This window comes from Aaosphaeria arxii (assembly GCF_010015735.1).
Source record: "Aaosphaeria arxii CBS 175.79 unplaced genomic scaffold BU24scaffold_5, whole genome shotgun sequence".
Taxonomy (NCBI): domain Eukaryota; kingdom Fungi; phylum Ascomycota; class Dothideomycetes; order Pleosporales; genus Aaosphaeria; species Aaosphaeria arxii.
Window position 1 is genome coordinate 2,873,898 of NW_022983478.1, and position 23,532 is coordinate 2,897,429.

At 47.1% G+C, this 23,532-nt stretch overlaps 7 protein-coding genes across 7 annotated transcripts; 3 read left to right on the forward strand and 4 right to left on the reverse strand.

The window, feature by feature from the left end:
• Window positions 1-598: 598 nt before the first annotated feature.
• On the reverse strand, window positions 599-4,743 carry BU24DRAFT_372102 (ABC multidrug transporter-like protein). Its single transcript, XM_033524492.1, has 10 exons — window positions 4,661-4,743; window positions 4,554-4,608; window positions 4,003-4,507; window positions 3,808-3,841; window positions 3,155-3,761; window positions 2,508-3,105; window positions 2,284-2,456; window positions 1,703-2,232; window positions 1,536-1,651; window positions 599-1,487 (listed from the first exon to the last, which is right to left on the reverse strand). The coding sequence occupies exons 1-10, from the start codon at window positions 4,720-4,722 to the stop codon at window positions 610-612; spliced, it is 3,558 nt and encodes a 1,185-aa protein (XP_033383515.1). The 5' UTR covers window positions 4,723-4,743; the 3' UTR covers window positions 599-609.
• A 951-nt stretch (window positions 4,744-5,694) lies between these two features.
• Window positions 5,695-6,510, reverse strand: BU24DRAFT_482765 (uncharacterized protein; the record flags this gene model as incomplete). The annotated part of the gene is made up of 2 exons (XM_033533256.1): window positions 5,695-6,420; window positions 6,469-6,510. The coding sequence occupies 2 exons, from the start codon at window positions 6,508-6,510 to the stop codon at window positions 5,695-5,697; spliced, it is 768 nt and encodes a 255-aa protein (XP_033383516.1).
• Window positions 6,511-7,892: 1,382 nt separating this feature from the next.
• Window positions 7,893-14,846, forward strand: BU24DRAFT_372104 (uncharacterized protein). The gene is made up of 7 exons (XM_033524493.1): window positions 7,893-8,418; window positions 8,624-8,884; window positions 9,203-9,745; window positions 9,818-10,359; window positions 10,465-13,509; window positions 13,558-13,878; window positions 13,927-14,846. The coding sequence occupies exons 1-7, from the start codon at window positions 8,004-8,006 to the stop codon at window positions 14,746-14,748; spliced, it is 5,949 nt and encodes a 1,982-aa protein (XP_033383517.1). The 5' UTR covers window positions 7,893-8,003; the 3' UTR covers window positions 14,749-14,846.
• A 332-nt stretch (window positions 14,847-15,178) lies between these two features.
• BU24DRAFT_229247 (uncharacterized protein) lies at window positions 15,179-17,285 on the forward strand (the record flags this gene model as incomplete). The annotated part of the gene is made up of 4 exons (XM_033522152.1): window positions 15,179-15,383; window positions 15,452-15,496; window positions 15,556-16,828; window positions 16,926-17,285. The coding sequence occupies exons 1-4, from the start codon at window positions 15,244-15,246 to the stop codon at window positions 17,283-17,285; spliced, it is 1,818 nt and encodes a 605-aa protein (XP_033383518.1). The 5' UTR covers window positions 15,179-15,243.
• A 165-nt stretch (window positions 17,286-17,450) lies between these two features.
• On the reverse strand, window positions 17,451-18,969 carry BU24DRAFT_482774 (MFS general substrate transporter; the record flags this gene model as incomplete). The annotated part of the gene is made up of 3 exons (XM_033533257.1): window positions 17,451-18,600; window positions 18,663-18,772; window positions 18,838-18,969. 3 exons carry the CDS (start codon window positions 18,967-18,969, stop codon window positions 17,451-17,453), a joined length of 1,392 nt encoding a protein of 463 aa, XP_033383519.1.
• Window positions 18,970-20,452: 1,483 nt separating this feature from the next.
• On the forward strand, window positions 20,453-22,214 carry BU24DRAFT_424062 (tartrate dehydrogenase). Its single transcript, XM_033528409.1, has 4 exons — window positions 20,453-20,965; window positions 21,020-21,510; window positions 21,562-21,648; window positions 21,699-22,214. Exons 1-4 carry the CDS (start codon window positions 20,710-20,712, stop codon window positions 21,975-21,977), a joined length of 1,113 nt encoding a protein of 370 aa, XP_033383520.1. The 5' UTR covers window positions 20,453-20,709; the 3' UTR covers window positions 21,978-22,214.
• Window positions 22,193-23,189, reverse strand: BU24DRAFT_434204 (NAD(P)-binding protein; the record flags this gene model as incomplete). The annotated part of the gene is made up of 3 exons (XM_033530016.1): window positions 22,193-22,320; window positions 22,475-23,060; window positions 23,148-23,189. The coding sequence occupies 3 exons, from the start codon at window positions 23,187-23,189 to the stop codon at window positions 22,193-22,195; spliced, it is 756 nt and encodes a 251-aa protein (XP_033383521.1).
• Between the last annotated feature and the right edge of the window lie 343 nt (window positions 23,190-23,532).

Here is a 23,532-nt window from a genome sequence, read left to right on the forward strand (position 1 = left end):
GAAAGCAACGCGTTGCGGCCTGGGTGGGGAAGTCGCATTGAACGCGACCACGACTGATACGCGAAAGGGCAAAATCGTAAGGGAGACTCAATGCAAAATTCATGTTTTTAAATGCTGCAAGGGCAAATAGAGTACAGGAGTTAAGGAGGTGGTATGCTCGTAAATTGCTAGGATAGGCCCTTTATGTGCCTTGCTATGGGGTCTTGGGTGTTGTTGTGGTATGTTATAATGCTGAGCTGAGGTAGGACAGTAATGCTTGTTTGCGAGTGATTCTGGTTACTGATACAAAACTACTTCATATTGCTCCACCCGTGTTCAGTATTCGGCATTTTACTCCGTGCTTGACTCCACATTCCTGAGTTAAGAATCCGGACCCAAGATGACAGGCAGGCTTACGGTCGATCTATTAGTTGATCAGGTTGGCGGGGACAATACTACCAATGCAAATCAATGATCCCGAAAGACCTGTATAACAATCCCATTGTTTCAGAAGAGGGGAGTCATCAGTCTAATATGCTCGTCGTTCTTCAACGCTATCATCTCTGCAAGAATTGCTTGCCTTTGTGAAGAAGTTTGTTTTGCAGCAGTATTAAACTATCTCATACGATGTTAAGATACACCAAGAGCCTGTGACATGCACATTTGCCAGTAAATGCCCTTTTTCTTCACCAAAAGCTCATGATCTCCTCGCTCTACCACTCTCCCTTGATCCATTACAAAAATAATGTCTGCGTTTCGAATCGTCGCCAGTCGGTGTGCGATCACAATCATCGTCCGCCCCTTGCCAGTCTCCTCAAAGACAGCTTGTACCTCTTTTTCCGTGGTTGAATCAAGGGCACTAGTAGCCTCATCAAGTAGCAGGACAGCAGGGTTTCGAATGAGTGCCCGTGCAATAGATATGCGCTGCTTCTGCCCACCAGAGAGGGAAACTCCACCCGTCCCTACTTCTGTGCCATAACCATCTGGTAATGATGTAACGAATTCGTGTATACCTGCGTCCTGACACGCTTGGTACAAGTGGTCTTCGTTCACTTCATGTTCCTTCTTGCCAAGCAAAACATTGTCGCGAATTGTGCCGCTAAACAGGTACGGCTCTTGAGCTACCAGACTCATTCGCTTCCTCAGTACATCTAATGGTATTGACGCAATATCTTCGCCGTTGTACCTTATTTTGCCCTTCTGTGGTTCGTAGAAGCGTTCCAGTAGCGATATCAGTGTAGATTTACCAGAGCCACTGCTTCCCACTATAGCCGCAAACTGGCCGTGCTGTATCCTCATGGAAAAACCACGAAGAACTGGAACATCTCGTGAGGGATATTTGAACCACACGTTCTTAAAATTGATATCCGCGCCTTTGAAAAGTAAGGTCGTTGGCAATGCCCAGCGTTTGGCCTCTTGGTATTGTATCCAAACCTTTTCGTACCTGTTGGCGTTGCATAGGCGCATTGTTTCGATACGATTTGCAGCTGCTGACACTTGCGCAATATCTATTAGACGTTACATTTAATATCCAAAGAACATGAGAAATGACCTACTTGGCCCGAAGCTGAGCCACTGACCCGCGGCTAAGCTTCCTTGAATGATGGCGAGATAGACCACCAGGAAGGTGAAGGAATTAAGCTCGAGGTTTGCCAACAGAGTGCCACCGTACCTACGAAACAGTTACATTTTGGCAGTCAATTGTATCATCAAATCAACTCACCACAACGCAAAGGCCATACAAAGCAACACTGAGCTATCACTGGCTGCAAACACCAAGCAGGAAAGGCGTGCTTCTTTCTTTGACTTAGCAACGTGATCGTCCAGTAAAGCCTTGTATTTCTCGCAGATGACTCGTTCCAGAGTCAAGCTAGTGACTGTACGCATCGCACCAATAGCTTCAGTCGCAAAACGAGCGCTTTCTGCGAACACGTCGTTATTTCTTGATTCGAACTTGACTTCATGCCGCACGCGATACCAGCCTCCAGCAAGAATGATAGGCATAGATGATGCAATGACGACGAGAGCAAATTTCCAGTGGAAAATGGCTGCGATAGTGATACAACCCACAAGGCTGAACAGAGATATCATGACCATCGCCATGTTTATGCCAAGTAATTGTTGTAGTTGAGCCGGATCTGTCGCAATCCGTGCTGTGAGAAGTCCTGTCGCCATTCTTGGGTCATCGAAGAAAGATATTTTTTGTGTGATGATATTGTGAAAGTATTCTTTCCGATATGTTGATACGGTACGCTATAATTGAATCAGAAGAAGGAGCTTGTATTTTGGCTTGAACATTCTTACGATTGAGACAATGTTTGTTATCCAACCGAGGGCAAAATAACTCGCACCTACCCCGGCAGCAACAAAAAGCAACATGAGGCATAGAAATGTGGCCATAGACCCGATTTTATCGACTGGATATGCAAATGAAGATATCAAACTTCCAAAAAGAAAGGCTTGTAGAGGGTTACTTGCTGTTGGATAGAATTAGCTAATAGTCACCAGTCCGGATTATCCAACCTTACCTGCTGCTCCAAGGGTAGCAAGAAGAATGATCAGATAACATGGCCAATTGTTTTTCTGCTCTAACAGAAGCATAGAAAAGCTTCGGAATATGCCGTGTGGTGCTTCTCGCGGCGGGAGTTCCTCCGTCACATCTACTGCGGTTGTCTCCGACTCAACAAGCGTCTCGTGGCTTTCTTTGTAGAGGAAGTGAGCCTCGCGCCGGATTCTTCTTTCGTCCCAAAAGTCGTCATATTTGAATGGCATATCTTGTTGACCCAGCTCTTGAGCATTGGCCAATCGCCAGTACATGCCTTTTTCATCCTTCAATAGATCGTCATGGGTACCTTGCTGAGAGACTGTTCCGTTCGTGACTATTATTATATTATCTGCATCTTTAATAGTGGAAAGCCTGTGTGCGATTACTATAGTTGTGCGATTCTCAGCAACTCGATCAAGTGCTGCTTGAACGATCTTTTCGCTGCTCACGTCAAGCGCACTTGTGGCTTCGTCAAAGATCAGGATCTTAGGTTGTCGAACTATGGCACGGGCAATTGCAATTCTCTGGCGCTGACCGCCACTCAGCTGAATCCCAACCTCGCCCACCGGTGTCTCATAGCCCTGTTCAGGTCAGAAACAATTATTTGAGCTTGAATTCGCGAAGGCATACTTCCGGAAGTAATTGGATAAAATCATCTGCAAATGCTTCTTTACAAGCATTATAAACGAGATCTTTCTTTAACTCCGTACAAGCGTACTCCCATCGGGTTCCTACTAGACCGTGCTTTACATTGTTGAAGATGGTATCGTTGAAAAGGAATGGTTCCTGCTGAACGAATCCGATCTGAGCTCGCCACCAGTACAAATCGATCTCATTGAGAGGCCTATCGCCAATACGAATCGACCCATTCCGTAAGTAATTGGTCAAAGCATCCGTTCCCCCTAATTCATACCATCGCTGAATAAGCGCCACGGTCGTACTTTTCCCAGATCCACTTGCGCCCACGATTGCAGTTTTTTGGCCGTGCGGAATGCGCAAAGTCAATCCATTCAGAATTTTCACATCGTGTCGCGTGGGATATGCAAAATGGATATTCTCGAGAACAATGTCAGCATTCAAGTCAACGCCCTCATCTTGAACACCAGTTGTTGATGGTTTGGGGGCGTCGATGATAGTGAAAAAGATTGATGCCGCAGTGATTGCGTTCGATGCTGCATTCAAAGGCACCGAAATTGAGTTGATATGGGCCAGCATTGTCATGACTGACATTAAAACACTGCTTCGAGTTAGACAGGCCTATGCTTAGTGTTTGAAATACGTACACTACCAAAGTTTCCACATTCGCAAATTTTGATTCTTTGTATAGCTTCACAGCAAACCAAAAACAAAGAGCGAATGTTCTGAAGCCGTTACAAAAAGATGTTCGATTGTGTTCATGAATACCTACTCACGCAAATATTGTGAAGAAGACCGCGTCTGGTTAGCAAGTCATTGGAAATGAATCGAGATGGGCATACCTGGTGAATGTTGAACGGCTAGAATTGGAGACAACTTTTTACCCACAGATGCCGCATTGTCTACTAACTTATTGTACCTGGTAGCAATTCTTGCTTCTGCCCCACATGCAGCAATCATCCTGATACTAGAAAGCGTCTCGCCAGCCACACCTGCAGCTTGTCGATCCAGCTCTTGAACCGCTGCATACTTACGTGATACTACTGGTGTCAAGACTGTGTACCAAGTGACAATGGCGACGATTCCGCTTGCAGTGACTAGAGTTAGTTCCCAGCTGAAAATGCAGCCAATGATGAGCGCGGTAAATATTACAGATATAGCCTGTATGAGAGATGAGAGTCTTTCCGAAATACCAAGCTGGAGGCTGTTAGCGGTAATTGTAATGATTGCCGTTGTTTGTCCAGGCGGGAGGGCGTCTAAAGTTGATATAGGCTGCTTAAGTAGCGCTTGTAAATACGATAGACGAATGAATGCCGAGATGCGTAGACTAGTGATTCGAAACCCGATCTATGAATTCTAAGCACAATCTTTCTCAAAGTGAGCATTATCTTACGGTAGCAATGTAAGCCAAAATTATTCGCCCCATGAATAGGTATATGATATACAGGCTGCATCATCCCATAAGGACATAATATAGTGCCTGAAGACTTAGATACTTACACATATTGATTGATGATAGCCATGAACAACTTGGCGAAATCATCTACTGACTTTGTCGACATGGAGCTGAAAGTCTTGACTAGGCGGGCTGGCTTGCGTTAGACATAGAAGTGGCGATCTTGAGGAAGACGGCCTACCAAAGATGATGTTCATTAATGGTAGTGTTGCCCCTGCACATATTGAGGAGGCGACCGATAGTACGATACACATACGATCACTTCGTGATGAATATGAAAAGATCCGCTACTCTATTTTTAGTTATTGCGATTCATCTGAAAGCCGTAAAAGTACCATAAAGATCCCAAGAGTTTTCCCTCTAGCCTGTAGCCATTTTTTGGGCAAATGAGACCATAGCGGCCATTTGTATGCGACTTTGAATTTCTTCATGATCGTCGACATTGCATTGAGGCAATTATTGGATACAGGAAAGTCACATGTGTGTCAATGCCTGGGTGTGTTTCATGTCTGAAATTGACTGTGAGTCGTGAATCAGAGGTGGCACCTTCGAGCGATGAAAGGCAGATGGAAGTACAGACGAGTTGAATGCGACAACAGTGGAAACAAACAAAAGTGTCTACAGATGTCTGAACACACTAAGAGGCAAAGTACCTGTCACATGGGAATGAGAGAAGGGATTGCCGCAAGAAAGTTCTGCGTAAAATTCAGAAATTCTAGGGCAACCCTTGCATTTGACTCATGGAATGCATGTGAACGATACCTGAAGACTCGCGCGATCTGTCCATTGATGCGTCATGCAAGGCACAGATTAACATCCATCCCTATGAGATGTATTGGGATGAACATGAGAAGTAATGGGTCAACGCCAAGACCAGTCGCTTTACTTTGTTGCATCCTGCTTGAACAACTGTTACATCAAGATGTCTACATCGACGATGAATCATCGTTGGAATACAAGGGTCAGCATTTATTTTGAAGTCATTCACGTGTTCCCACTTTGCTAAATAGCTTACAAGGATGGATCATATACTCTAATGTGAATAATTGGCACACTGAAAACGAAGATACATTCAGGTCTAGTACGGAGAATCGCAACCATTTACTTCGTTCATCATCCTACGAACAGTATCTCCAAGCTCTTTCACCATATGTCTATCGCGAGGTAGTGTATGGCCTTTGGCGTGATCGAATATGGAAGCCCTTTCCGGATCGCAAACATTATAAAGCGCAATGTTACCGTGGAGATAGGGATCCAACGAACCTATGATATGGCATGTCGGAACATCCACCACTAGATCGCTCTCATCCGATAGAACAATGCCATCCAAAGTTGGCGTCATAGGCGGCCAGCCGCCGAAGAAGAGTGCGCACTTGAACATTGGCTGTCGACCCTCACTCTTCTCTCTTAGCTGTTCGTGAAGTAACATTGTTCCAGCAATTGTTGCTCCTTCACTGTAACCGATAATACCATCAAAGGGCCCCTGCTTCTCCATTACATCATAAAGATAATCCAACGTCTGTCGGGCACTGTCGTCCGTCTTTGCCACTCCGTAAGTCATCAATTCGCGCATCGTCATCTCTGGCGTCTCAAGCTGAGGAAAGTCGCGGATACGTTCAATCACATCGGTCGTATCCTCACTCCCCTCGGATGGTACAATAAAACGATAATATGGGGGCCCTCCAAAAAAGTCTTCGTATCCTGGAGGAGGAGCAACTTCGTATGGACCCTGAATAAAATGAAAGGTGGCTGATCTGTCCGATTCGAGTTCTTTGACTAAAGGTGCAAGCTGCACTTTGAACTTCTACATTCCATTAGATCCGAACATAATTCTGGGTCACTTCAAACGAACCTCAATGCTGCCAAATGCACCCGGTAGACATAGAAACCGCATTTTCTTATACTAGTGGGGTGTTGATCGTGAAGCCACGGCAGCTGCTTGTGTCAATGCTGCCGAAAACCCAAGCGTTGTGTACTAGATCAGATAAAGGTTGACTTACTCAGGCACGTAGAGGCCGTAAAATGCTTGACTAACTTAGATTCAAGTTAATTAAAGAACCTGGTGGTCTTGTTGACTTGACACCAACCTGAAGTTGGGTTGTTTATCCGGACTACCTATAATTGTGTCTGTCATGAGGCTGCATAAACGGATTTCCGACTTTAGAAGCCCTAATGGTCGAACATTCCTCATTCGAGGCAAACTAAACTACCAGTGGAGAGCTACCTGAGCCTCGGCATGTGTTGAGGAATGGGAATAAGGGAGAGTATGGGAGAGTATGGGAGAGTATGGGTCAGCTCGAAGGCAATGATCCCACTCTATGACAGAAGGCTAGGCCAGCGTTGACCCACTTTGATCAAGAGCGAGTTGTGGCGTCATATCTGCTTATCTCGTCCCTTCTTACGATTGACAATCAGTAGAGAGACGTCGACATTCATCGTGTATGTCCCTTGAATCTTGCGACAGCGTTGTGTGATCGAGGGAGAATGAAGCACGGCCTGTGTACGCTCTGACCCCCACATACCAAAGCCCACACTTGCTGCCGTGAAACGACATCATAACGGCCCAGCTTCCGCCGTAGACTTTGGTATTACCGATGGTACGGAAGAACCAATGATTTTTGAGGAAACAGATAATCATTGCAATTTACCGAACCAATTTACTTTCTGGCTTCCGTTCCGAGCTTTTGAGACCCCTTTCATGAAGCCTGCGATAATTGATGCCACGTTGAGCAACAAGGACGCGAGAATTTGACTATCTTCAAATTCTTAATTGAAAATTTGAAACCACCGACTTCCCTTTTCTTCTGACATCTGCTCAAAGCCTGAACACAAGCTCAGTAGCGTATGCCGAATGTGGAATCCTCTTCAACTGTGACTCAGGGTCCATTTGACTTCACAGACATTCTTCCCGACATATCACTTGCCTAAGAAAATATACCACTCGATCAGTGTATCTGGGATCTTATCTTTCTCAGTATTGGCTCCTGAGTTCTACCCATCTGAGGGGGCCGAATAGCCGGGTGATTGGGGCAGGTAGACATGAGCCCCTCCAGTTATTCAACGCACGCGGGAGACGGAGCCGCGACCACTAATGGCGACCACCCTGATCTGAATGAAAAGTCCAGCTCAGATGGACTGTCTGCTACGGCGAATGTTGACCATATGAGCAGGTGGAATGGCATTCCAGCTCGAGGTATCGATGATGAAGCTCAATTGAATAGTCAACCTCGCCCAAACGGCAGTATAAGCGAACCTCATAACATTGAGGGCCTTTCAACCACCATATCATATGAAGATGCATACACGCATGGATACAAAGATGGATACACTTCAGGATATCAAAAGTCCTACGTCGGCCTCAAGCACCAACCGGTGGCTATAATTGGAATGTCTTGCCGCCTACCAGGAAACGTCAGTACGCCCGACGAATTTTGGGAACTTCTTGCACGATCGCGGACCGGATTTTCAGAAATCCCACCGTCTAGATTTTCAGCTGATCGTTTCTTTCATGCCAACCCTGGCAAGAGTGGTACGACTAACGCGCGCGGGGGCAATTTCCTTACTCATGATCTGAGTGTTTTCGACGCACCATTCTTTGGCTTCACCCAGCAGGAGGCGGTTAGCTTGGACCCTCAGCAACGCCTTCTTCTCGAATGTACCTTCGAAGCTTTAGAAAGCGCCGGAATACCTAAGCATGAGGTTGTTGGTCAGAATGTTGGAGTCTTCGTCGGTGGCACGTTCTCCGAGTATGAGGCAGACCTATTTCGGGACCCTAATACAATTCCCATGCATCAAGCGACTGGTAAGAAACATGTGCCATGGCATTATGAACATTGCGCTGACATTGATAGGATGCGCCATGGCCATGCAATCGAACCGCATCTCTCATTTCTTTGACATGCGGGGTCCAAGTTTCACCGTTGATACGGCCTGCTCATCTTCTCTTGTGGCGCTGCACACAGCTTGCCAAAGTTTGCGCACAGGAGAGTCTAGCATGGCAGTGGCAGCAGGCGTTCACTTGAATATGCTTCCCGAGTTCTGGATCTCTTACTCCATGTCGCGCTTGTTCGGAGAAGCGGGTAGATCGTTTGCATTCGATGATCGTGGAACTGGATATGGCCGTGGTGAGGGTTGTGGAATGGTCTTACTGAAGTTGCTTGATCAAGCAATTAAGGACAATGACCCTATCAGAGCAGTAATCACTGGAAGCGGGATCAATCAAGATGGTAAAACACCCGGAATCACAATGCCGAATGGCTCAGCACAAGGTACGTAAGTTGGCGTTATCCTGATGGACGAGGCTAATTTTTTTTGACAGAGGCTCTCATACGTTCAGTGTACAAAGACGGAGGTATGAACCCTCAGGATACTGGCTATGTTGAAGCCCATGGTACTGGCACGCGTGTAGGCGACCCCATAGAAGTGGGTGCCCTTCACAGCGTCTTTGGAGAAGGCCGGAATAAACGGAAACCCTTGTATATTGGGTCAGTAAAATCAAATATCGGCCATCTAGAAGCTGCTGCTGGTATGTCCTGCTCGTTGAACCCCACTAGAGTATCAGGTTAATTGTGTACTGATCGACGAAGGTATTGCGGGAATCATCAAGACCGCATTGATGCTAGAACGAGGCTTCATTTTGCCGAACTATGATTTCAAACGCCCCAACGAGAAAATCCCCTTTGACGAATGGGGATTGAAGGTGGCGACCCGGCAACAACCTTGGCCTTTTGGGAAGAAATGGGCCAGCGTGAATGGCTTTGGCTTCGGAGGTACGAATGCGCATGTAATCATGACGCGAGGCCCTTTGGATCGCAAGACTATGAAAGAAGAGATAGAAACTTTGACGTCGCAGAGACTCTTCGTTCTATCAGCAAACGACAAGACCAGCACAGAGAAAGTAATGAAGAATCTCGGCGTATATCTGGAGCAACGACCAGAAGTCTTCCAGAATGATTTGCTAAGTAATTTAGCATACACCCTTGGGCAAAGAAAGTCACTACATCCATGGCGCATTGCGGTCTCAGTATCGACAGGCTCTGAGCTGGTAGAAGCTTTGTCCAGCGGCAAAGTCATCCCCACAAAACAAGAGCTCGAAAAACCACGCATCGGATGGATCTTCACCGGACAGGGTGCCCAGTGGTGGGCTATGGGGCGTGAACTGTATTCGCAGTATCCAATCTATGCGTCTGCTTTGAATAGAGCCGATAAACATCTTCGCTCTATAGGCGCTGCATTTTCTTTACTCGAGGAACTAAACAAAGAAGAGCACACAAGCCAAGTGAACGCTGCACATATATCTCAGCCCTCCTGCACAGCTGTGCAACTAGCTCTTGTTGATCTATTGCAGTCATGGGGTATTTTCCCATTAGCTGTCGCTGGCCATTCATCAGGCGAGATCGGAGCTGCTTATTCTGCTGGAATAATCGGCTTCGAAGATGCCATGACGGTTGCTTATCACAGGGGCCGCTTGATCCCCGTGCTGAAAGAAAGATTCCCGGAACTTCACGGCTCCATGATAGCTGTAGGAGCTGGAAAAGACGACATTGTACCTTTCTTGGATCAAATCCCTTCTTCTATGGGGGAAGCCCGAATTGCTTGCATAAACAGCCCGTCTAGCGTGACCGTATCTGGCGATACAGATGCTCTTGCCAAATTGCAATCTCTAATTGAAGAAGCACACCCAGGAATGTTTGTTCGGAAGTTGCAGGTCGACACCGCCTATCATTCACATCACATGAATCTTGTTGCCAAGGACTATACCGAAGCCCTCCAAAACATTGCGCCCCCAAAACCATCCGATGTTCTCTTCTACTCATCCTTACTAGGCCGCCTAGTCAGTAGCGAGGAGGTGGATGCGACGTATTGGGTGAACAACTTGACTTGTGCTGTACGCTTCGATGAGGCTGTACAAAGTATGTGTCAAGCTAGTGGCGATTCGAAATCAGGTGTGACTCTTTTGGTAGAGCTAGGCCCCCATGCTGCCCTTCAAGGCCCCATCAAGCAAATTCTCAAGCATATCGGCGCGCCCAAGATCGGATACACCTCGGCGCTCTCGCGGAAGAAAAATGCAGTCGCAACGGCTCTTTCGATGGCAGGCGTATTGTTTGTAAAGGGTATTATCCTCAACATGGGGGCGATCAATTTTCCGACGCCACTGGAAAGACCTCCACAGGTACTCACCGATCTCCCTCGCTATGCATGGAACCACTCATCCAATTTCTATTATGAATCTCGACACACAATGATTCATAAGCACCATAACGTGCTTCGAAATGATATCATTGGCGTCCTGGCCTCATACTCGAACGACTTTGAACCGACTTGGACAAATGTTGTTCGATTAGATGATTTGCCATGGCTGCGTCACCACCAAATGCAAGGGGTAACTATATTCCCAATCTCAGGGTTTGCAGTCATGGCAATCGAAGCAATGGTGCAGATGGCACAGTCTCAAAATGAGCCGTGGGATACCCTGGAAGTCATGGGGCTGCACGTTACGGCGCCGGCAATGCTAGCGGAAGAGGATTTGGAGATGACCATAACCTTGCGATCACGTGTTGAGAAGAACTGCTATGGAAAGTCGCGAGAGTTTGTAATTCGCTCTTGGTCAAAGAGCAAAGGTTGGACTGAACATTGTGTTGGTGTTGTCGCCAGCGCCCGGCGAATCGATCAAAACGAAGTAGAAGGAGAACGCTTGAAGCAAATCCGAAAACGAGATTTGCGTTCTCGAGCATCCAATATTACAGTCTCCGCGACCGAGCAAGTATCGACGCAAGCCGTGTATAAGAAGTTGTCTGAGATTGGCGTTTCTTACGGAGCGACCTTCCAAGGCTTGCACGATAGTAGGGCTTCAGTAGACGCTGCGACAGCGCTTATATTCCCTACTGATACTGTATCGGAAATGCCACATCACCAGGAAACGAGATATATTCTTCATCCAACGCTCCTTGAACAACTGATCTCCATGTACTGGCCAATAATCAGTGTTGCTGGGCCTCTGGACACAGTGCACCTGCCTTCAACCGTTGGAAAAATAACAGTTGCTGCCAAAATGATGGAATATATAGAGACACCCGGAGCCAGTCTGGAAGGTTTCTGTGAAATGTCAGATCCATTCTCAAAAGATCGATCAAATCGTCTGTCAATGTTCGCTATTGATGGCGAGGGCGAACAAATGATATCCGTCGAAGACCTCGTGGTGTCGTCTATTATCGAGAGCGCTGCGGACACCGATTTAGAGGGCCCCCGGGAGCTATGCTACAAAACGGAATGGGAAGATGTCAGTGCTGAGCGTAAAAATGAGGTGATGGGACTTACCAATGGCACTGCTCCTCATTTTGACTCGGAGATCATCATCGTTCACGGTGACTCCATGTTGCAGCACGCTCTGGCAACCAAACTATCAGACCACTTCCAACGCACCACTGGAAGCTTACCTACAATGGGTACAATTTCATCGTTAGCAGCGACTGCAAAGGAGAAACTTTGTCTGTTTATTGCGGAACTTGAGCGGCCAATCCTGGCTGATCTAAACGCCTCGGATTTTGACGCTCTGCAGACCTTACTCACAAGCGTCGCAGGAATTCTTTGGGTAGTCCGCTCCGCATACGATGGGTCTCAAAATCCTGATAGTAACATGATCTCTGGTTTGAGTAGGGCATTGCGCTCCGAGGGTACGCTCATGAAGTTCGCGACCTTGGATCTAGACAGTGCAAAACTTGCAAGTTACTTGGATATAATACCAACCATGGTTGGTGTCTTCTCCAGAGTTTTCGCGACCGATGGAAAGAGTTCCGACCTCGAATTTATGGAGAGAGGGGGACGCCTGTTCACGCCAAGAATCGTAAACGATTCAGATATGAACGAGTATGTCGATAGCATTGTTAACCCTTCTAGTACTGAGCCAGCAGTATTCTCAGATCTACATCGACCATTGAAAGGTTCGATATGTATTGCTGGTTCGCTGGACAGTCTTGCTTTTGAAGATGACAATGCTTTTATCCAACATGTTCAAGACGAAGAGGTTGATATCCACATCAAGGCCGTTAGCATATGCCACAAGGATACAGGACTCAATCACGCAATTGGAATGGAGTGTAGTGGAATTGTCATTGCTGTAGGCCCCAAAGTCTCTAACATTTCCGTCGGGGATCGAGTTGCGGCAGTTTCGACTCATGGTACTCTGTCGACTATCGCACGGACAAAAGCGTCCCTGCTCTTCAAGATTCCGGATGATGTCCCGTTCGAGTCGGCAACTACTGTACCCATGGCCTACTCCACTGCTATATACGCATTGATCGACCAAGCAAGATTGTGTGAAGGGGAAAGCATTCTTATTCACGCTGCTGCGACTGACGTGGGCCAAGCCGCGCTTTCCATTGCGATGATGGTGGGAGCTGATCCATGGGTCACTGTTGAGACGGTTGAAGAGCAAGACTTGCTGATGCGTGAACATCGTATTCCAGCTAATCGTATTTGGCACATTGGGAGTCCAGGCATCTCCGAAGCCGTGGCAGCTGAGACTGGCGGAAAAGGTGTCGACATCATTTTAGACGTCCTTGCAAATGACCGCGCAACACCCTGGACCTGCATTGCAAATTTCGGAAGAATCATTTCTGTCGGCGCCAGAAATATAGCCCTAGGTGATATTGAAGCCGAGAAGAACATATCACTACTGGCTACGGACGTCATTGCGTTGATCAAACACCGTCCACATGTTTTCCAACGCACACTCACTCATGTCGCAAGATTGCTTCGGTATGGAAAAATTCAACCTATTGCTCAGGCCAAGACGTACAGCATCGGAGATGCGGCGACGGCTCTACAGGCTGTCTATGACCAAGGCGTTAAAGGCAAAGCTATCGTCGTCATGCAGGATGATGAACTTGTCCTAGTAAGAATACGGTATCTTGTGATTGTAATACCTACTAATTGACTCTAGGCTCCACGTGTTCATAGAAATAACGCTCTTTTCCGTGAGGATGCGACCTACCTGTTGATTGGAGGTACCGGTGGACTTGGAAGGAGCATGGCCAGCTGGATGATTGACAAAGGTGCAAAAAATCTTGTTCTACTTTCTCGAAGCGGTGCGTTGAAAGGAAGGGCTAAAGAGCAAATCGACACTCTTAACGAAAAGGGCGGGAATATCGTTGTTCGTCGCTGTGATGTTGCTGACAAGAATGATGTCGAGACCTTGATCTCTATCGGTCTCGACGGTCTGCCCCCAGTACGGGGTATTATACACGGTGCCATGGTGTTACACGTAAGCCAACCGCCTGGGCTCACCCCCAACATTTGCTGACAAACATAGGATGTACTTTTCGAGAAGATGACGTATAGTCAGTACAATTCGGTGGTTGAATCTAAGGTTAAGGGCGCATGGAACTTTTACAACGCGGCCGTAGCTGCGAACGCTTCGCTTGACTTTTTTATCGTCATCTCTTCTGCAGCAGGTGCAGTGGGCAATCGTGGCCAAGCAGCGTATGCGGCAGCAAATACCTTTTTGAATGGCTTCGCCCAGTATCTGCTCAGTAAAGGCCTCCGCGCTGCCTCGCTGGATCTGACTGCTGTCTCTGATGCTGGCTACCTCGCCGAAGATGCAGAAAAGGCGGCAGAAGTAGCGAGAACTCTCGGCAGCGATACGATTTGCGAAGCTGAAGTTCTAGCACTGATTCAGGCAGCTGTAGAAGGGAAATTGGGAAGCTGTAATGGTCATCCTATCACCGGTATGCGGATTACGCCGACTATGCGGCCGTTCTGGTCCGACGATGCCAAATTTATGCATTTGCTCAGTGCTGCTGAAGCCGCTTCGGCGGCTTCTGCTACGACTACTATTTCCTGGAGCGCAGCTTTCAGAACAGCCGCATCTCGAGCCGACGCTGAATGCATTGTCTGCAACGCGCTGGTAGAGAAAATTGCAGAAGTAATCTCTATGGAACCAGAGGAATTGGACACCAGTCGCGCTCTGAGCCACTACCCTTTAGACTCTCTTACGGCAATCGAGGTGAGGAACTTCATTACTCGGATGTTTGAAGCGAATCTTCAGGTCTTGGAATTACTCGCTAGTGGGAGCATTGAGAGTCTCGCAAAAGTTGTTTCCGTGAAGAGCAAAATCACGCTTCCCGAAGCTTGATAATCTAGGTGTGCCAGTAATGAGGGACAACTTATCTTGGAGGTTGCAGATACTGCATGGTGATTTTTTCCCTGGAGGATTTTTGTAATAACTTTTAGGCGCATATAACCATAGAATCGGGTTCTCAATGCAAAGTGGTATTTTTATTCGTTGGTTGTTGAGGTTATTCACAATACGGCTACCGGTTTAATTAAGCGACTGCAAAAACACTATGCAATGATATTATTTCCCATTCGCAGTTTCATGCTGTAAGTATAGTTCTACACGGTATATTTCGAATTACGATATCTTAGTTCATACCTAAAATCTATTGGTTCGTTCGTAAAATCACGTGCTGATGGTTCTCACGCTAACCCTTAACAGGTTACGTCCTTCGTGTTCCCCTTTTTGAAGTCTCCACTTGTAATACAGATTAGGTCTACGAGTTTACAATACATTGCGGATGCCAACTATCCTGCAGTTTGGCATTCTCCATAGACGCTTCGTCACACGAGAATGGAGCCATCAAAACTTCCAATTCGGCGGCTGAAACACCATAAACAGATGCAAACGCATACTGGTATTCTTGAATTCCCAACTCTCAAGAAGACGCGCAGATTTGGTGCCAAAGTGAAGACAGGATGCCGGACGTGCAAGTAAGCGCATCATGTCAAGTCATGTTGTTTTTGCGTAAAACGAATTTGCGTTAACTTTTTTTGGGCAGGATCCGACGGATCAAATGTGATGAAAGGAGACCAGAATGTGAGAGGTATCGTATAAATGGCATGCTTCTAGAGAGTCCCCTTCTCACATTCTAACCCAGGATAGATGTACAAGTACAGGGCGCAAATGCGAAGGTTACATTCAAGACAAACAGGACAGGTCAGAATCTCTTCTGCTGACTAAGTCTTCCGCCTTTCTGAACATCAGCCCGGCCATGACGGAACTCGGAGAAGGCGTGCTGTATCTCGAATTCTACCATCACTGTGGAAGCCCTACGATCTCTGATCATTTTGACCACGAGTTCTGGTCTCGGACGGTCTTGCAAATGGCCCAATCAGAGCCAGCGATCAAACACGCCCTGATCGCTATTGGCTATCTCATTAAGACTGAACCAGGTGACCTCAGGCATGCTCGTTTGGAGTCGGTCAACGAGAACCGTAAAATATTGCTCGTCCACTATAACAAATCGGTCCGATGCCTTGTCGATAGAATGGAAGCATCGCCGAGCTCGGTTGAGGTCAGTCTTGTCACCTGTATGCTGTTTATATGCATCGAGTTTATCCGAGGAGACTATCACGCTGCCTTCTCGCACCTCTATAGCGGCCTGAAAGTCATTGCCGAATGGCGGCAGCAACAGCAACAGCAGCGGCTGAATCACTTCAAATTACTTCCAGACTACAAGTCATCTGGTACAGTTACCTCTCACATCCAGGGATCGAGTAACATCATATCGGACAAACTTTCACCAATGTTCAACAGAGCGATGACGACGGCGCTCCTGTTTGGTGCGCCTTTCGAACCGCAGCTTGAGCTCTTTTGTCCGCCAACGAACACTTTGAAATGCACTGTTTTCGCTACTGTTTTTCAGGCACAGGCTGCAATGCACGAACTGAGAAACGCATCACTATTTATGATATCTATAATCTTTCGAAAGAGTATAAGGGGTGCCGAGTTGTCACCAGAGGAGAAATCACGGCGAGCAGACCTATTAGCATCACATGATTCCTGGCACAGAGCCCTGCAGGATTTGGAAAATGGGAAAATATTATCGAAGAAGGATCAGGTTGTGGCAAGCTCGCTGAAAGTATTTTACTACTGCGTGGTCCTTGCTTTGATAGGCGTCGGTAATCTGTCTTGCATGGCTCTCGATGCACATCTTTCCAGCTTTCAAGCCTTAAACCGTCATGCCAGATTAGTTCTCGACTCGATGGATCTCGCATCAGCCTCGCAAACAACGTCTCCAACCCCATCACCAAGTACATCACCTAGCTCTAAAGGTTCGCCTAATAGTAGCAACGGCTCTCTATCGCCTCTGATGCCAATTGCGCGACGAGAAGCAGCTCATTTTACCTTTGAGATGTCGGTAATAGTTCCTCTGGTATGTTGAATTTGAAGGGCCATGGTCGATCACAGCTATTAAATAACAGCTATGCTCCTCTCATTTGAGAAGTTTACTCACTGATGTTGTTATCTAGTATTGGGCTGCAACTAATTGCCGGTGCCCCGCCACTAGACGAGAGTCTGTCGCTCTTCTTGAAAAGGACCCGCCTCGCGAAGCTTTTTTCGAAGCGAGAATGCATGCTGTTGTGGCGAGGCGCGTGATTCAAATAGAGGAAAGGGAAGTCGACCCTGAAACAGGTTGGCCCATTCAGAGGTCTAGACTAGTCAGCGCTCTAGTATCGTCTGATATGGACAGGAATGGGAGATTCTATGCTGCCTACAGGTCTTTGCCGTGGGTTTTGAGGAGCATGGATCCGAACGATCCTGAACGTCACCCAGGGGACACGGATCCAAAAGGACAAAGCAATGAGTGGATCGAATGGTTTCAATTATAAGGAAAATCAATTTATATATTCTCTGTGCCATATGTGAAGAAAAGATGTGCGATTATTCAACTCCATTGCATTTGTCCCATGGACTAGTTTTGCTCGCCAAAAGCGACGTGTGGTATATCATCTCAGACTACCGTCTAGTCGTGATCTTTCGCGGTCTAGGAACCGCTAGTAAGCATAGTAAATGTTCTCTTCCGGCTTCTCTCTGCGAAGCTTCGTGTTCGTCCGCTGAAGCCAAACCCTCAAGCACCATGCACATACAATCGTCATAAATGCAAATGCCGCATTGCTCGACATGGCGACCAAATACTTGGGGCCATCGCTTTTCGGGTAAAGGTATGCGGTGTAAATGTAACTAGCATTTGCAACGACGTTGACAATTGATAGAGACACCGCTTTCTTCTCTGCTGTTTGACCCAGCGTAGCGGACACCCAGCCGAGGATGACGGAGTTCACTGCATATGCCCCAGACGCGAACAGAAAGCAAGAGATGTATCGCGCTGCTGTGTTCATTGTCGCGCATGAGATGATGAAACCGACGAGAGCAGCACCCATACACAAAGTGATGTGCCAGGTCCGCTCGTTGAACTTTCCAGAGGTAAGTCCAACTACGACACCGAAGAAACCAGAGACCAGATAAGGAGGGCAGGTTAAGACGAGTGTAATAGTACGACTGAATCCGAGCGACTTGACCACCGTGGGGAAGAAGTTGTTGAAGCTGCAAGCCGAAAGATGCATATTCTGCATGAGGCAAAGTAGGTATAGACGTGGGTCACGGATTGCCTGCTTGAATCCAGCGCGTGCACCTTTGGAAGGTTCGATACCGACAGTGTCACGTTCGATTCGTTCGTGTGCCAATTGACGCTCTTCTGGTGTTAGCCATCGCGTGGTCAGCGGATAGTCGGGCAACATCCACATGCCGATGATTGCAACACCAAATGTGACGATTCCCTCAATGATGAACAACCATTTCCATCCAGCAAGTCCATGAACGCCATCCAGGGTTGAAAAGGTTGCCTCAGCTATCAGCCCCGAGAATGAAGTAGCAAATATGTTGCCGGAGTATAAGACGCTCAAGCGGGTTGCAATCTCCTTTCGTGTATAGAATAGGGAGAGCAAATAAAGTGCGCCAGGATAATACGGTGCTTCGGCAATTCCAAGAAAGAATCGCACTACAACCAAGCCCGTGTAGTTGTGAGTCAAAGCAGTACATGCCGAAACAATGGCCCAACCCATCATGCATATGCACATATAGATCGACGGGCGGACCTTTTGCGAGGACATGAGCATGTTCGAGGGGATCTGCATGAGCAGATACCTGAGGAAAGACAAAGTTAGTATAGTTCTCAATGTAATGCCAGACGCGGCGCATTTACATACCCAACGAAAAGGATGCTAATACAAGTGTTGTACTGCGTGCCAACAAGCCCAAGGTCCTCTTCCAGATTATTGAGACGTGCTTGAGCAATGGCGTTGCGATCAAGATAATTCTTCATGGATATTAGTTTGACGACTGGTAGCCTCAGATGAAGATCAGAAAATCAGTCATACTTACTAGGAAATACATCGCCCACAGAATACTCATTATACGGATATCCATCTTCCTCACGAGTGCGATTTCTTCTGGACTGGTCTTCTTCACAGCTCCAGAATAATCGGCTCCACTTTCAACGTTCTTGCTATCCATGATGTACTCTTTGGAATCTTCGACATGAACTTCGCCAGGCTTTTCGATGCCCTTTGACGTATTCATAGTTACTGATGCCTAGATCGGTGAAGCCAGGCTTGCCCGGGTTTTAACAGGTTGAAAAAGAGCCAAAGAAAAGACTGATCTTTGTGATGAACAAATGAGAAACAACTTGGGCACTGGAATATCAAATCTCAAATGAAGAAGTAGAAGACTTATATGCTCCAAGTTCTCCTCGTTTCTCCCCACGGGGTATTAGCCAATTCCACCCAAACCCATCTAGCGATCTAGCTGAGCTTGCACCCGGAGTTTGATTCTGCGATCTTGGCTTCACACTTCTTTAGCAGTTAGCCGAGAGATCACCTCATTCGCACAATGGTTCTCACGTTCTGGACTGTATGGTACGGGGTGCGGGGTATTGCTATGGGGTAAACGCAGTGTTCTATTTCGTTTTGAGAGGTGCCCAGATTTCAAGATATCCTTAGCTCTGGAACTACTGACTTGGAGATTCGACATTAGTCAAGTCTCGTGTTCGGTAAAGTAAAGAATGGCAATAATATTGATCAACTTGGTTCTAGAAAGACACCGACAACAAGGCGCTTATGCGTTTTCTAGCTCTCAGATTCATGCGCGCGCAACGTAATCATAGTGTGTTGTACACGATGGACGTCCCTTCCTACACCTTTGGAGGGCCGACGTTAATGCCCACGCTTGTTGGAAACTGGCGGAGTACAGCTCTTCTTCTTTTCCAAAGATGTGCCATCATCTCCACAATTCGTCCTGCTACACAATTCACAACCGGGCTTGAGAATACATGAAATGCAAGACTTATGTAAAAGGATCCTGACGTACGATCCAAAGAGACATGAGTAACGGATTAATCCTGTTTTTGGTACCCTTTTACTCGAACGAAGATTAGACAAGCTTCAGTAACAGCAGATCAGAAGCGCTGTTACCTTTAGCAATCAAGATTGTGATAAAGTAAATAATACCCAAGTTACAGGTTGGTAGAACAGACTGACTAATCATAGCAAATTTCCCATTTCAATGCTCAAAGAAAGATAAACGGCATTTGACTCCACTGCTTCGACCTCAACGTGCATCTATTAAGATCGAATCAACAGAGTGGTGCATGTAACCGTTGATTTCTTGAAGAGCTTTCAACGGTTTAATCTTCGATCGAGAACTGTTATAGCACTTGGCCTGCTTCGAACTTTGCTCGGGCGACATTATTGGGTGAAATACAAGCCATGCGATGGTCTCGAAGTGCGTTTAAGATCCCAAAGGCGTAGCTTGACCGTCACTAAGAGAAATGGTGCCTTGGCTGGTTGATTACTGCGGACTTTGATGCCCGGGGTGCGAGCGGACGTTCAAGGTGCGGTAGCGCGGACTCGCTACCCGCCGGTTCATCGAATGACCTACTGCCGGACTTTGTATGTCCGTCAGATCTCCCCGCGTGGCAAACGAACCCCCCAGCCGCCTCCTCTAATCGGAGGGGCTTCATTGAGGGGCATTTCTTCGTCCGAGCTGCATTATTGTATGGGAGTTGCAGTATGGGGCGATTGTTACCCCTCGGCAATGGAAAAAGCGGCATATAACCACGCGTCGCGCGTTCCACCAGTTCTCGGAGTCTTAAATCCACAAGGCACGCATTCCCAGAGACGCTCAACTTGCAACATACCTCTACGAACCACCGTGTAATTTATCAACCTTGTCATCCCAACTTGAATACAGTTCACCATGTCGCCAATCGCTGTCTCACGGAAGTACTCCATCGCAACGATGGGAGCCGACGGGATTGGCCCTGAAGTTGTCGATGCAAGCGTTGAAGTCCTGAAGAAGCTCGTGCAGGTGGATGGAGGATTTGAATTAGACTTCGAGAACTTTGACTGGAGTTCAGAGACCTACAAAAAGACTGGAAAGTATATTCCAGATGGTGGGCTTGAGCAGTTGAAGAAGCATGACGCCATTCTTTTTGGTGCCGTTGGTGCACCTGGTAGGTGTTATTCCGACTAGTTGTTGACGAGGTTCCATAGCTGATTGGGCATAGATGTTCCGGATCACATCTCACTTTGGGGCCTTCGATTAGCCATCTGCCAGCCTTTCCAACAATACGCCAATGTGCGCCCAACGAAAATTTTTCGAGGTACATCATCGCCTCTCCGCAAAGCCGAGCACGGTGATTTGGATTGGGTTATTGTCCGCGAGAACAGCGAAGGCGAGTATGCCGGTCAAGGTGGCCGATCGCATCGAGGCCATCCTTGGGAGACGGCGACCGAAGTTGCCATATTCTCCCGCGTTGGTGTCGAAAGAATCATTCGATTTGCTTTTGAGACTGCACAGAAACGCCCTAGAAAGTTCCTCACAGTCGTCACAAAGAGCAATGCGCAAAGGAATGGCATGGTTTTGTGGGACGAAGTTGCGAGCGAAGTCGCCAAAGACTTCCCGGATGTCAAGTGGGACAAGATGCTCGTGGATGCAATGACCTGTCGCATGGTCCTTGATCCTAAGTCTCTGGATACTATCGTTGCTACCAACCTTGTGCGTATACCACCTTCAGCTTCCATTGACGTCCACGCTGACATAGAAAAGCATGCCGATATCCTCTCCGATCTTGCCGCCGCTCTTGCGGGATCTATCGGTATCGCGCCTACTAGCAATCTCGACCCGACACGACAAGTAAATTGTCCCTGGGCAACCTTTTACTATTTGCGCTAACCAATTGGCAGAATCCATCCATGTTTGAGCCTATTCATGGCTCCGCTTTCGACATCACCGGAAAGGGCGTAGCCAACCCCGTCGGCACGTTCTGGACAGCAGCTGAAATGCTGATCTGGCTGGGTGAGGAAGATGCAGCCCGGAAGATGATGGAAGCAGTTGAGAATGTGACCGAGCGAGGAATCTCGACGAAGGACCTCGGTGGCAATGCCAATACTAAGGAGGTCACCGACGCCGTCATTCAAGAACTCGAGAAGGTGTACTTGAGCACGCCAGCGAAGAAAATTTAAGGGAAGGAACATCGTGATACCATTGTTTTATGTACTAGAATACTTTCCACAGAGCTGTCTGGATCACAAGGTGGACTTCAGTTTGGAAAACAAACAAATTGCATAAGAAGCCTATTTATAGATTTGAAAGTCAGGAATCGGCGCACTTTTGATAAACGTAATTCGGAAAGCCTCTGTGCTCGGTACTCAATCAGTATTTCAAAGGCTTACTACGTTCAGAGCCAATTTTTGTCGCCATGATGGGAAAGGAAAGAACCAGATTCTTTTATAGTAAGCTTTTGAATCACCTCCAACATGCTTGTAACACTTTCTTCCATTGAGATCGGACCTTTGAAAGTCGGGTCTAGTTCTAACAACGTAGCGACCATCTTCTGCGCATTGGCTAAATTTTCTTGCGACGCTAAGCGTTGTTAGCAAATTATACAGATTATTACAACAAAGCAAGTTTGATGAGATATAAAATAGTGATGATAGCCAAGAGTGGAGTATAGCCTTACTGGTTTCAAGGTTGTTATTCTGCTCTGTAGCAACGAGCCCGGGGGACAATGCCAGGAAGATGATGCCATCGGTTTTAAATTCAACGGCATACTTGACGGCCAACAAGTTCACTGCAGCCTTAGAGATACAATACGGCACGGCACCGGTCCAGGAACCAGCAGCAATGAGGTCCAGATCGGCTGCACCACTGGAGATGATGATTATTTTCTTGATCTCGGACTTCTTCGAAAGGTCGATGAACGCATTGATACTGTAAATGGCGCCGACGACATTGGCTGCCATGCTTGAGTTGAGTTCTGAAACCAACAGGTCCTCTTTCCCTTTGAATTCAGAAGGACTGATGAATTGAGTTGAATCAGACAAATAGGCACCGTTGACAATGAGATGATCAAGGGATCCGCCAGTGATTTGAGATACCTCTTTGGCTGCAGCAACTAAAGAGGCATTGTCGGTGAGATCGCCCTGTAGGACGTGTACGTTCGATATCCCTTCTCCTCGCAGCTTTTCTTGAACTGGCACAGGGTTTCTTGCAAGCCCAATAACTATGTTATCAGGATTTGCAGAAAGAATCTGCAAATATTTGTACTGAAGAAAATCAGCTTCTGCACTTGAACCTTCTACAAGGAACGTATGACGGGCTCGACAGCAACCCAGTCGTATGAAATAACATACCCCAATGCCCCGAGAAGCTCCAACGATGACATATGAGGCCATTGCTACTGACAAGATTGACGTGAACTATTATGGTGAATTTACGAAATGATACTGGTGTAGAGTATAAATGAAACCCGAGTTGGTGAGTAAGTAGTAAGAGAGTGGTGGACGTACGACTGCATTCCTTACTCTAGATTATATAGATGTTTCCGAAACTACAGCCTCTTTTGATAGTTTAGTATCGAAATAATGATGATTTACAAACATCTGAAAGAAGGCAAGAAACTGCGAATGCAATGTTTGACCCATAGTAAGCAGGCGGCTGTACTCCCAACCAATGAACGTAAGGTGCTGGCAGGATAGGGTCATGCTACGACAGATTCGCACTAGTTTCGCCCCAATC

What these genes read in the sequence shown, in the direction of transcription:
- BU24DRAFT_424062 (XM_033528409.1), top strand. Translation starts at nt 20,710, where the DNA reads ATGTCGCCAATCGCTGTCTCACGGAAGTACTCCATCGCAACGATGGGA. An exon ending in CTATCGTTGCTACCAACCTT is followed by an intron (nt 21,511 to 21,561) that starts GTGCGTATACCA and finishes GACATAGAAAAG; the next exon opens with CATGCCGATATCCTCTCCGA. An exon ending in ATCTCGACCCGACACGACAA is followed by an intron (nt 21,649 to 21,698) that starts GTAAATTGTCCC and finishes ACCAATTGGCAG; the next exon opens with AATCCATCCATGTTTGAGCC.
- BU24DRAFT_372102 (XM_033524492.1), bottom strand. Translation starts at nt 4,722, where the DNA reads ATGTCGACAAAGTCAGTAGATGATTTCGCCAAGTTGTTCATGGCTATC. An exon ending in TTATCCAATTACTTCCGGAA is followed by an intron (nt 3,106 to 3,154) that starts GTATGCCTTCGC and finishes TGACCTGAACAG; the next exon opens with GGCTATGAGACACCGGTGGG. An exon ending in TGTATGGCCTTTGCGTTGTG is followed by an intron (nt 1,652 to 1,702) that starts GTGAGTTGATTT and finishes ACTGTTTCGTAG; the next exon opens with GTACGGTGGCACTCTGTTGG.
- BU24DRAFT_372104 (XM_033524493.1), top strand. Translation starts at nt 8,004, where the DNA reads ATGTCTTGCCGCCTACCAGGAAACGTCAGTACGCCCGACGAATTTTGG. An exon ending in ATGGATCTTCACCGGACAGG is followed by an intron (nt 9,746 to 9,817) that starts GTGCCCAGTGGT and finishes CTTTGAATAGAG; the next exon opens with CCGATAAACATCTTCGCTCT. An exon ending in ATTCACATCACATGAATCTT is followed by an intron (nt 10,360 to 10,464) that starts GTTGCCAAGGAC and finishes AGTAGCGAGGAG; the next exon opens with GTGGATGCGACGTATTGGGT.